This window comes from Arachis ipaensis, chromosome B07, assembly GCF_000816755.2.
Source record: "Arachis ipaensis cultivar K30076 chromosome B07, Araip1.1, whole genome shotgun sequence".
In the NCBI taxonomy this organism is placed as follows: domain Eukaryota; kingdom Viridiplantae; phylum Streptophyta; class Magnoliopsida; order Fabales; family Fabaceae; genus Arachis; species Arachis ipaensis.
In genome coordinates this window covers 2,172,483-2,185,396 of record NC_029791.2, presented here as the reverse complement: position 1 = coordinate 2,185,396, position 12,914 = coordinate 2,172,483, and the positions used below count along the sequence as shown (strand labels likewise).

Sequence of the window (12,914 nt, the reverse complement as noted above, 5' to 3'; positions counted from 1 at the left end):
AAAAAAAAAATATGGGGAGCAGAACAATTTGCTTGAACTTATCATTCTATATTATGCCCTGTAAAACTATAAGTCTAAGATGATGCAATTATTTCTGTTGAAACTGTTTATTTGAGTAAATGAACCCATGCAGTGTAAAATATTCATTTAAGTTTAACATTGCTTTCTAATATTCCAGCTGATTCAGGTTCAAGCCAATTTGTTATATCCACCAATAAATCCTTCTCTGGCTCCAAGATTTGGATTTTCTTCATCAGCATCACCTGACGAAAAGGAAAAGGCAAATAATGTGGGAGATTCTACAAATGATGACCCTGCCAAAACAAGTGTGGATGAGAAGGAAATTGATCAGGGTGAACAAGCCAAAGGTGCTGATCAAAGAGAAGAATCAGGTTCTGCTTCTGATTCTCAATCTCAAAACCCCAAAAGGAGGAGAAAAAGTTCTAAACGAGTTGCATTTTCTGATTCAGATTCTGATATAGAGAGTGAAGATCTATCAAGGGATGATTTAATTAAGCTTGTTGCTGAGAAGGAAGAACTTTTGAATTTGAAGCACAAAGAGATTGAGAAAATGCAGGATAAAGTTCTGCGTACTTATGCAGAGATGGAGAATGTCATGGACAGAACTAGACGTGAATCAGAGAATTCAAAAAAATTTGCCATACAGGTCTAGAATTTTGAACTTTTTTGTCCTAAATAATGTGGTTTATTATTTTATTTTATTAACTGTAAGCTGAATGGTTTAAATTTGTTTCAGAATTTCGCAAAGAGCTTACTAGATGTTGCGGACAACTTGGGAAGAGCTTCCTCTGTTGTAAAGGAAAGCTTTTCAAAGATTGATGCATCAAATGACACCTCCGAATCCGTAAAACTCTTGAAAACACTTTTGGAAGGTGTTGAAATGACCGACAAGCAACTTTCAGAGGTAGAATGTTCTACTTTATTCACATTTTCTATAATTGTAGTAGTCTAAGCTAATCTAGTTTTCTATCTTTTATTTGGAGTAATTTGCATAGATAAGGTTCCCTGCCCAACAAGGGGACCCAAAAAAATAAAATAAAATCTTCGCACCTATTGCTGTTATATACTTGTATTCATCATTAAAGGTGGGTTGAATATTTTGTGTGAATGTGAGTGCAAGTGTGATTTGTTGAGCACTAGGATACAGTGCTCTGGGCTCTAGGCTTTCGCGTTGGTTGGTGGTGGCTGAGGCGCCTGCAAACAGTACCCTTGAGACTTGGGGGCTGCATTTGTCTTTTAACTTCAAAAACTATTTTCTTTAACGATTTTCTCGTTAGTTTCTGTACAAGCTTCTCGTTGTAAATGCCTTCATGGAGGTGGCATGATGAGTTTGGGGATGCACGTCAGTACCTTTCTGCATCATCAAACCTGCTAAATTTATTTCAAGTTTATAAGCTTATTGAAGTAACTGCTTCTGCTTACAGGTACTTAAAAAGTTTGGTGTTGAAAAGTTCGATCCTACAAATGAGCCCTTTGATCCGAATATGCACAATGCCATCTTCCAAGTTCCTGACAGCTCCAAGCCTCCAGGCACCGTTGCTGCTGTTCTCAAGGTAATTTACATAACTTTTGGTCCTATGAAGGGCTGCGATTCGGTTTTCCAACTATTGAATCCTTAACAATCTCATCTCATCACATGTTACTTTTCGTAATTCCCTTTCAAGTTATAATGTGACAATACTAAGGGACCAATCTCGCCATTTGTAACCCACTTCAATCATTATCAATCATTCCCATAAAAGGGCTCTTTGATCAATAGTTTATTTAAGTGATTTGGAAATGATTCAAAATCATGTCTTATGGATACATTTGCAGGCAGGATATAAGCTTTATGATCGCGTTATTCGCCCGGCCGAAGTTGGTGTAACCCAAGCTGTGGAGGAGGATAAGAATGCAGCTGAATGATAGACTAGGCATTAACACATGGTAACTAGTAAGAGCTCATAGGATTAAAAAAAGAGAGATTCCTAAGTGAGTTCTTATTGGGAATCATCTAATTTTTCTTCCAAATATGTATCTTTTCAGAGCATCATGATCAGTTTGTTTACCATTGAGCAATGGACTATTCTTTTCTTCTAAGCTTTTTAGAGTGACAATGATGCCATAAAGATGGGTTTGCTACCATCAGATTTTGGTTTGTAACAATGCTGCTTACACTGATTCTTTATAGTAAAATTCTTGGTAGTGGGAGGATGCAACCCTTGTAGTTGTATGTTCATACCATAGTTTTCATATCTACCTCTAATTAAGCATACCATGACTTGGTTAACATATTTCAGATAAGACAATTTCTATATAAACCATGGAGGAGGAAGAATAATTTTTTCCTTCCCATTAATTGATTACTACAGAATACTACAAAATAATTGAAGAAAAATGAGAAGATATAATTAAAGAAAAGGACATAAATGAGTTATTGTAATCAAATGTAGAGTAAGAATTTTATACGAAGATAAATCTGTCTTTAGATAATCTAAGAATATTGTTCTGATAATATAATTTGTAATTTGAGAATAATTGCGTATTTAATTTCCTTCTACAAACATATTTAACTCCTTGGATCAAACTTAAGATTTGAGAGCAAACATCTAAAATTTTCTAGTTGCCTTTCAACGATTTTATTTTATTATTTTCAATACTTTTTCAGATTTGAATATTTTGTTAGACTTATTTTATTTACAAAAAAAGAATAACTAGTTTTTTTTTTTATAATAACTAAAATAGCAAAATCTAGGATTTTGCCCTTAGCTACAAAATAGCAAAATCCTTTCATAAAGTAATGTTTATTGGACCATAAAAGAAGGAGGGTGTTCAAATTCAAACCGATTCAAATTAAACCGTTCATTCAATTCAAACTGAAAACTGATTAAAACCGTACTAATTCGGATTTGTTTGGATTATATTTTTTGCAAATCGCTAGATCGGATCGGATTTCAAATCTACTTTTCATAACCGATTCAATCTAATCCAAACTGCACAATGTGCTATAATATTATTATTATATTTACAATTATATTTATAACATGTTCAATTTGTTATACATTTTTATATTATTCATGTATTATTATTATTATTTAATAAATATTTTCTGTTCAAAATGTTATTTATTTATTTATTTTAACTAACCTATAATTTTATTTCTATTGTTATGTTATGATTGGTTTTTTAAGATATTATTGAAATTGTTATGTTATTGTTGATTATTTAAAATTTGATGTTGAGATTTGTTATATGTATTTAATTTTTTTTTAATTTATAAAACCACATATCCAATCCAACCAAAACCGCTTGAAATTAGATGGGATCGGATTTTTTTTCTAAAATTATCCTATCCAAACCACATTGCAAACACTCCTAAAAAGTAGTTAATTTATCGATGATGTATTTAGAATTTTCCCACTTTAAGTGATAATTTCTATGTTTTATTATTAACACGTTTTTTTTTTTTTTACTAAAGATAGGAGACTCGAACTCGCAACCTCTTAATTGAGTATGGGGAGACTATGCCATTTTAGCTATAACTCATTTGCTAACACATTGTTTAATATATTGGTTGTATGCAATAATATGAAATTAAAATAGATTTTAAATATCTTATTAATAATTTATAAATATCTTTGTTTCTAGTTTCTAATTTTATATATTTATTTATTATTATTATTATCCGAGCAAGCTGTGAAGTCTATCTGCTACTAACTTCAAGAATGGAGCTCTGTTCTCGAACCTTAACAACTCTTCTTCATCGCACTTCCCCTTCTTCTTCTTCTTCTTCTTCTTCTTCTAACTCTCTTCTTCGTGCAACTACTTGTAACTATGCAACACCTTCCAAATCCAGCAACTACTTCAACCTCTCATCATCTCATTATCATAATCATCATGTTCTTCACCACTTCCAACAACAACCCTTTCTCTTTCACCATTATCACGGTAGTTTTTCTCCCTTCACTGTTTCAGCTTCTTCTTCTTCGGCGGCTGCTTCTTCCACAGAAGAGAAAATGGACCGTCTTCCGGCAGAGTTGAACGTCACCGAAACACAAGAACCCAATTCCAGAGTATGCGCTCTTCTTCTTCATCCGTTTTTTTTTTCTGTCAATGCTTTGATTTTAATAGCTCATTTACATAATTACATCGATGCTCGAAGTTTTGGTTTGCTTAGATTCTAGCTCAATAGAGTAGCTTCTGCAATCTATGTTAGTAAGGTGTTTGCACAATTAGGACTATTTTAGAAAGTGAGATTTTTTAAGGGTTTTGGTTTATTTTTTAATTTCTATTGTCAATAATATGCTTTTATATATGATTACTTAAGGTTTAATTACACATAATTTCATCAAATTTTTAATTAAATGTTTAAAAGTTTATGATTGGGTCCTATACTAAATAAAATTTTGTAATTAGATCCTTGTTAGTTGTTATTTTTAAGAAGAAAACACAATAATCATAGAATATTTGCTTTTAGAATATTTCATTGGTATACAAAAACGTATATTCGGAAAAAAAATGGATTTTTAAACAAAAAATAGTTAGAAATAACCTAATTGAAAATTTTATGAGTCTAAGTTTGTGGGACTATAAAGAAGGATTCAATTAGTTTATAATTTATATGCACTTGTAGTTAGGCATTCAATAATATATTCAGTACCCTTAAAAAAACTGACCTTTTATTTCAACATATTATCTCATTTCATTGCAGGTTAGACTTCAAGTGGAGGTGCCACCAGTTGTCTGTGAGGATTGTTACAAAAGGGTCATATCTGAGTTTACAAAGCAAGCAAAGGTACTATCACCACTTAATTTATGCTTTATACATGCAATTATTATCTATAATGCCCGCAGTTTATGATTCTTTTGTATCTACATTGATGAGCATAACATCCCTACCTTGTTATTCTTATAAAATATTTTAGCTGACTAATTTTTACAGTCCGAGGTTACTGCTTCACCATATATCTCAGAAGTTTGCTCAAGATTCATGTATCCAAAATTTTTGAAATAGTATGCTACTTTTATGGGCTAATTTACCGTTTCACATCAACAGGTCCCCGGATTCCGCCCCGGAAAGCCGGTTCCAGAAAGTATTCTTGTCGGTTACGTCGGGCGCAAAAATGTTCAGAAGGCCACAATCGAATCTATATTGAGGAGAACACTTCCACATGCTATGACTTCAGTATGTTGCATTATGGTTTACTTTCTTATCTTCTTATGTCTTAGTTTCTTCCTAATGTTTAGTCTATTATACAATTCAGTTCGTTGCGTTTATTTGAAATTACTGAAATCTCTCTTCATTCTTCAAAGTGATGCTTAAATAGTTATTGATCTTTCCTCATTGTCAACAACATGGCCTGAAATCTATATGCTGCTGAGATTGATACTGATCAAGGGATCTTTTTGTTTAATTATAATGTTTTCTACTATTTATCGTTTATCCGAAGTTAATACTGAAAAAACAAATGGATTATTAGATAAGATATACTACTTTGGTCTCATACTTAATACATAATGATCCATTCTATTTATTAGGTTACCAGAAAGGCTTTGCCGGACTCTGTGCGTATAGTGACTAAATTTTCTGAGTTGGAGAAAACATATTCTTCTCAAGGGAGTCTTAGGTACAACATGTATTGGTTAAGCTAAATGTGTAATACTCGGTGGGAAGTTTTATTGATTATTGTTCCCGATTTCTGTTCTCCAGATATGATGTCCTTGCTGATATTGTACCTGAAATCAAATGGGTTCCTGATAATGGATACAAGAATCTGAAAATTGTTGTTGAAATAGACAGTGATATTGATGCTCAGAAAGCATCTGAACAAGAATTCAAAAGGCGTCACAAATCCATTGGTGCGCTGAAGGTTGTTGCTGACAGAGGACTACAGGTGGCTGAACTTGATTTATATCCATCAACTTGGTGTACATGCATTTTAATATGATTCTTTGCTAACATTTTAATCATTTTCCTCAAATTTTGAAGTTCTGATCATTTTCATATTTTTACTAATTACTAGAAAATAATTGGCAATCAAATAGTGTTTCATTTTCTTTGTATTTAGTATTATCCTGGTAATTATTTTTTGCCCAAATTGACATCAACTTTATTTTGTTTGCAGGCTGGTGATGTTGTTGTCATTGACATCTCAGCAACAACCATTGATCAAGATGAATCAAAGATTAAAAATATTCCTTCTGCTGAAAGTAAAGGTCTGGTGATGTTCTTGAAGGATGATCATATACCGATATAGGGGTAGCATTCTTGTTCGTGGTATATCATGAACTTTTTTTCCGCTAAACCTTATTCTATTGCGTGTGCAGGATTTAACTTCGATACAGAAGATGGTTACAGAATATTGCCCGGTTTCCTTGATTCTATAATTGGAATTCGTCCGGGTGAAACAAAGTCATTTCCTCTTGTGTTTCCTGAAACATGGAATCAAGAAAATCTCCGTGGTGTTCATGCTCAGTTTACTGTAAGTTTCTTATACACAATTCACATGCTCAATCCAAAAGTTTATTGTATTAGGGCCACAAGCCAGCCTAGTGCTTTATGTAGCCGCATATTTTACAGACTTCTATGGTGCTTTTAATCCTCCTTTTGTTAAAAACTTTGGACCTTTTAAATAGGATACATAGAGTGCTTCACTAGCTCTGAGAACATGAATTTTGTAGTTCATGTATCCTCATTCGTCACTAGATATTTATTATCTTATTATTGGCTTAGCTGTTAGACCGGCCTCTGACTATATTGAGTCATGCTTATTAAACCTCTCTTCATTGATTATAGGTTGAATGCAAAGAACTATTTTACAGAGATTTGCCGGAACTGGATGATTCTATTGCTGATAAGCTTATCCCTGGATGCACGACAGTGCAACAGGTGAAGAATTATTTTCATTTTAGAGTGTAAAAATGAAGAATTATATCAAGTTGAATTCTGAGTCTTAACTTTTTGGTATGAATTTTCAGGTCAAAGACCTATTGTTGCAGAGATGTCAAGAGGTGGAGCAATCAGCTAGAGAACAAGCAACTGATAATGCTATATTAGATCAGATTTCCAAGGTAAAGTGACATTGTATTGATTGGTAGCAGTATTATTTTGAAGTTGTCTAGTCTTGTAGGTTGCAATGCATGTTTCTCAATTTTGTTTGCAATTTGCATACTTCTCATTAACAAGGGATGAGATAATGATATGACCCTCTTTTTTGTATGGCCTGAATGGTCAAATAATCTATATCAAGTATGTTGGAAAATTTATACTTGGAAAACATCCGTTGTTGATATTTTTGCATTACCTGCTACAAGAAAATGCTGGTGTATGCATTGTTTATCACAACACATATTTATACTTGTCATTTTCAGATGGTAGAAGTTGATATACCTCAATCCTTGTTTGAGGAACAAGGTAGGCAGCTATATGGAGCCAGCCTTTTAGAAATACAGGTACTTATTGCAACTGTTTCAAGCAAATCAAGTAAATTGTGTTCCAATATTTTGTAAAAACAAAAGGTCGTCTTGTTTCTCCGCGCTACACATGATTTACTATACTTGCTTGTCCTAATGTTATGCAGGCGAAGATGAATCTAAATGACCAGCAATTGGCTTCTCTGTCAAGTCAAAAGGCTGTGAATGAATATCTTGAGCATCAGAAGGACAATATAAGAAATTTGATAAAACAGAATCTGGCCGTTGGTGATATATATAGGCGCGAAAATCTGCAGGCATGCTTATCTGATTAAGACATTTATCCTTTATGTTTTGGCCACTCAATTTGATGTGATTGAGAAATAACATTTGCTTTCCTATTGGACCATTTTAGTATGTTTGTTGAATGCTTTGTGCTTATTAAAATGATTTCTGCATAATTCTTTTGCAGTTCTCCACTGAGGACCTTGTCAAGGAGGTTGAGAATTCCATCACCGAATTCAAACGTCAAAATCAAGAATATGATGAGGAAAGGGTAAAGGATCAGGTAATTTGCATGTTCTTTCAAGTTTGTTGACTTAAATTCTATACTCATTCTACTCATTGATTTAATATGATACTTTTGAACTTCTATGAAGGTCCAAGAAATACTAGAAGGAGCTAAGGTGCTTGAATGGTTGAGAGAACATGCAGAGATTCAGTATGTAACCAGATGAGAGATAAACAGTGGCAAAAGCAAAGCCAAGAAAGTGTAAGTTCTATATTTATTTGTATGAATTTCGTTTCGGCTGATGTATGTTATGAGAAAATAAACTATTATTGATTGAATTTTGAAGAAATAATTTTAAGAACATAATTGCAACTTAGAAACATCTGTCTGTGTTAAACTTCTTTGCAAAGTTTGACATGGCCTGCCTCAGGTTACGTCAATAATCGACCCCACTTAATGAGATAATGCTTTGTTGTCAGCGTTGTAATTTCAGATTACAAACTATTTAAAGTTTCAGACAAACAGGTAACAATAATACCAAATATTAAATTTTTCAATGTTAAAGGCCTAGAGAGAAATAAGTTGTACCTACTTGAGCAGCTAGAATGAGAGTATGAGTCAAAAACCAATTTTTTTTTTCTTTTTTTGATGATTACCCCCTTGTTCCAATAGGGGCATCATCTATCAATATTAACTAATGAAAGCATGGTTTATAAAAAAATGTACATTAAATCAATCTTGAATGAAACGGCTTTCTCTTAAAACCTGCCCCAGCTTGTTGTAAAGAGCATGTTGCTCCTCCATATCAAGGTTCCTCAATACCTACATCATCAATAGATAATTGCATATAAGTTTTAGATTAAATAAAGTTAAGTGGTTATATTTGTATTCTCTGAGAACATCTAAATATTGTTAGAAGGAACTAGAGTTATCTGATTTCAACTTAATGGAAAATTACTAAATAAATTTCTTAGAGAAAAAGAATGCTGACCTGGCCTAAAACCATCTCAACTGAATAGTCATGGGGAGCAATGAATGATTGATAGTAGATGTAGACAAAAACAGCCATTACCATCTGAAAAGGGATGCATGCTAACACAGTGTAAAAACAATATAATTTTTTGGATTATTGCATATGAATATCTTGAACAGCAAGTTAATTACTGTAATACTATAGTGACACTATTCCCTGAATTAAATTATTGTCTGCTTAGATTACTGTATACCTATTAATATTTATAGATTCATATATACCTGACAATCCATTCTGTCAGTGACTCCACCATGTCCAGGTATACTGTCTCCAAAGTCCTGTATTCATAGAAAGATATTAAGGGACACTGAGATAGTATTTTACATCAGAATAAATATAGGGAATCAAATTTTAATTAACTAACATTAATTATTTTTTTTATTGTAATTTTTTTTAATGCTCACTATTTTGAGAATTTAGGTTTTAGAGTTCAGATTTAGAGTTTAAAATTTAGAATAAAAGGATAATTTTGAAAAGGTTGGCTGATATTGACTGAAAAATAATTGGTCATATGTAATATCATCTAATTTACTCCAAATTAAATTAAAGAGCAAAGAAAGACCTTGATTTTGAAAGCCCTTTTGAAACCACTTGCAAAAAATCCTCCAAATGGTGCTATAATGGAGGCAAATAGTCCCATCCACAAGGCATGCCACTGTACTGGCAAAACTGCTATCTCTTTCCAAGGAAGCTAAAAACATGTTGCAAAATTATTTAAAAAGAAAAAGAGCCTAATTATAAGATTATGATTATTATAATAAAATTTCTAAAACTCAAGAATTATTATTATGAATTACCCATTGAGCAATTAATGTTGGTAAAGGAATGTACTCTGGCTTAAATATTGGATCAGGGTCACACTTAAGCCAACCAGTTGATAAGTCCTGAATTGATTGATTCCACCAAAAATGATACCATAGTTAGGAACATCACAAGTCCTTTGGTCAAATTCATATATTAATTAATTAGTTTAATCCAATGAAAGATTGTTACCTTCCTTGGACATGTTAGCCAATGGAAGCGACCCAAGAAGTTAGCAAACTGCAGCAAATATTAACAGTTAAATCAGTTATGTCTTTTTGTCATTTTTTAACATGTTTTGTTCTTAGGAAAAAAAAGTTGGCCACCACTCATGATATTACGAACCGTTAGATGGTTCAGTCAAACATGTCAAACTATCTAATAGTCCATAATATCTTCACATGAAGATGTCTTCATGGAAGTAACTACTAAAAAAGTTATTTCTTTTTCTATTTTCGTATTCTTAGATTTCAGACGAATAGAAAAATAGACAAATTTTATATCAAAACAGATGTATTTTTATCTTTTTCAATATCTGTCTCTCTCGCCAAACAAGTGATTGATGGTTACCGCAAATGCAGCAATCATGGTGGCAACAGAAGCTCCAATGAAACCTTCCCATGTTTTCTTTGGAGAAAGCTTTATAAGAGGTGTCCTCCCAAAAAAGAAACCAAAGAAATATGCAGCAACATCATTCATTGCAATTAGCCCTGCAGGGAAAAGAAACCTTCATAACAAAATTTAACATGTTAGTTAGTTTCTTCTTAATCTTAATCTTAATAATGATATAATATTTTAAGGTAATGGATGAAAATGTATTACATATTACCAGAATATGCCTTCAAATATATTGGCTACAGTGAATGCAGATTGGGCAAACACAACAATGAGTATCATATGAATCCATGCATATTGACCAAATTGGTACTTGTAATATCTCTTCCTTAGTGAAAGAATAAACCATACAAAACCTGAGATTATATATAAATGAAACCAATTACTCTGATATAATTATAATTAAACTTTGTAATAATTAAGCAACTAATTTAAATAACTAACCTGCAATATATAGGAAGTAACATATAACCATCTGATACTTGATGACGTTGCTGACAAGTCTATATAGGAATTTATCTGATGAAACTGTATTCACAAGTTGCTGACTCAGAATACGCCCATATACGTATAGCATTGCTGTGAAGAAAAAATGCCTACAACATTCAAAATCATATCATCATCTTGCTATTTTTTAATATCTCTGTATAGTTCTATCCTAATTAGTGGTCCTAATCCTAATTAAGATAACCAAGAGTTATCAAAACCTAAGACACTATTTAGCATGAAAATGAAAGTAGTATGTAGCTTACCAGTTCAAGAACTTAAACTTAGGGAGACGTTTATCTTGATTATTAGTATTAGCCTTTCTTAGTAGATTGAAGAGTTCATGTGCCATAAAGATTTGAATAACAACCACCATGGCCCACATGTAAAGATGACCCAAGTATATGAGAAGTAAGAGACTTAAAAGCATCCATAGTGATGAGTATGCACGTATCCACATTGACTTGTACTTAGCTTTGTCATCGATAAGCAAATGGTTAGTCCCATTTAATTTGCTTATCTCTGCAGGAATCTGCACATAATTTAAGGAAAAAAAAAATCAGCATATTGCTATATTCAAAATAACATATTTTTTTAGTTGTCCATGTTATCTTTTAATTCGACAGATTAAGAACTAATTCATCGCGAAATTGAGTTCTCTTTAAGGTAGCGTTTGGTAGAGAGACAGAGATTAAAAGACTGAAATTGAGGCACAGAGACTCGAGACAGACTGAAATAAATCTCAATATTCTGTTTAGTGCAAAATAAAAGACAAAAATTAAAATAAAAATAAAACTCTAATTTAATTTGTACAAAAAGTAAAATTGGAATTAATTAATTGAAATGAGGGTATTTTAGGTATAAAATGTTATTAAAGTTTCAGTTTTCGTCTCTAAAAATTTTGGTCTCCAATGTCCTCACTTTTTGAAGATACTGAAATACTAAAATTTTAGGGACAGAAACAAAAATTTTAATACCAGTCTCTGAGCCAATAAATATGATACTGAGTCTCAGTTTCTCAACCTCTGTCCCAGCACCTCAAAACAAACGCTATCTAAGTGTCTGTCGCTGGCCAATAGATTACTGCATGTACAAGATAAAATTTGAACCCCAAACACTTACGTGAGCTAACCACTCGACCAACCCAAGATAGTTATTCAAAATAACATATTAGTACCTACGAGGTACACTAATATTTATATGTTCAAATAAATAACTAAATTGAATCGGTCTAGTAGTTAGCTTACTCGTCTGCTTACTCAATGTCCTTAATTGCGAATATAATTGAACAAATTACTAACCTCGTTTGAGTGTGAATGCTTTCGTTGGCGAATAAAACCTGGAGTTCTTGGAGAGTTACAGTTATGGAATTCATTATTGATATCTCTCATTGATGATGTAGAGATATTTCGGAGATGTTTTGGAGTGGAAGACATGAATGCATTTAGACCTTGATCCCCCTAACATCATACATCACAAAATTTAGGGTGTAATAATAATAAGCAAATCCATGATTATATATGATCTTCAAAAACAATAATGAAGTTAAAATCATGTGATGATGTTATGTGATCCGCAATTTAAAACCATACACTTAACATAAATTGATCTCAATGTATTATGTGTCATTATTTAACCTAATTCAACAATGAATATATGCATTGTTATTATTGGAATAGAATAGATCTTTGCCTATCTCAAACTCAAGAAAGAAATGACATGCATGATCATTAGTATTGAGAATGAAATCGTACAAGTTATTATTGTAATGCAAAAAGAGAGAATTTACTTACTTGGTGAAAGTTACGTTGTTGAAGAGGAAGAAAACGCAGGATGTGATGTGATGTGTGATGTGTGATGTGAATGTAATTTGTTGAATGTGGCTTGGCTATGTTTGAGGGAAAAGAGAGACACAACAAACTATATAGCGGTTTTCTTTGACCACCCAAATATTTCTAACTATATAATCGTCCCTCCTTATACACTCCAATTCCTTATGCCTAGTGATCATAAATATATGTATAACATTAACAATAAAATCTTATCTTCTTAGCT

At 32.3% G+C, this 12,914-nt stretch overlaps 3 protein-coding genes across 7 annotated transcripts in view; 2 read left to right on the top strand and 1 right to left on the bottom strand.

Annotated features, from left to right (window-relative positions):
* The window catches only part of LOC107609569 (protein GrpE), a 2,908-nt gene extending 655 nt beyond the window's left edge, over window positions 1–2,253 (top strand). Inside the window, exons 2-6 of one of the 4 annotated variants that reach the window (XM_016311575.2) lie at window positions 188–392; window positions 471–667; window positions 758–925; window positions 1,446–1,574; window positions 1,837–2,253. In XM_016311575.2, coding sequence (XP_016167061.1) covers window positions 188–392; window positions 471–667; window positions 758–925; window positions 1,446–1,574; window positions 1,837–1,926 — 789 coding nt within the window. In that variant the 3' untranslated portion in view covers window positions 1,927–2,253. Of the gene's footprint in view, window positions 1–178; window positions 668–757; window positions 926–1,445; window positions 1,575–1,836 lie in introns of all 4 variants that reach the window. The other 3 variants (XM_016311573.2, XM_016311572.2, XM_016311571.2) reach the window with 3 other exon arrangements.
* On the top strand, window positions 3,685–10,679 carry LOC107609519 (trigger factor-like protein TIG, Chloroplastic). Of its 2 annotated transcripts, XM_016311516.1 has the most exons (14): window positions 3,685–4,073; window positions 4,712–4,795; window positions 5,057–5,185; window positions 5,539–5,627; window positions 5,711–5,894; window positions 6,126–6,216; window positions 6,328–6,482; window positions 6,797–6,889; window positions 6,979–7,071; window positions 7,372–7,452; window positions 7,581–7,730; window positions 7,886–7,981; window positions 8,073–8,185; window positions 10,340–10,679. In XM_016311516.1, exons 1-13 carry the CDS (start codon window positions 3,726–3,728, stop codon window positions 8,148–8,150), a joined length of 1,671 nt encoding a protein of 556 aa, XP_016167002.1. In that variant the 5' UTR covers window positions 3,685–3,725; the 3' UTR covers window positions 8,151–8,185; window positions 10,340–10,679. The 2 variants fall into 2 exon arrangements, with proteins under 2 accessions (XP_016167002.1, XP_016167001.1); XM_016311515.2 differs by lacking the exon at window positions 10,340–10,679 and having other exon boundaries at window positions 8,073–8,321.
* On the bottom strand, window positions 8,361–12,868 carry LOC107609520 (phosphatidate cytidylyltransferase 1). The gene is made up of 12 exons (XM_016311517.2): window positions 12,653–12,868; window positions 12,161–12,319; window positions 11,126–11,391; window positions 10,818–10,969; window positions 10,588–10,729; window positions 10,329–10,485; window positions 9,951–9,998; window positions 9,755–9,841; window positions 9,520–9,648; window positions 9,179–9,235; window positions 8,916–8,999; window positions 8,361–8,746 (listed from the first exon to the last, which is right to left on the bottom strand). Exons 2-12 carry the CDS (start codon window positions 12,293–12,295, stop codon window positions 8,657–8,659), a joined length of 1,347 nt encoding a protein of 448 aa, XP_016167003.2. The 5' UTR covers window positions 12,296–12,319; window positions 12,653–12,868; the 3' UTR covers window positions 8,361–8,656.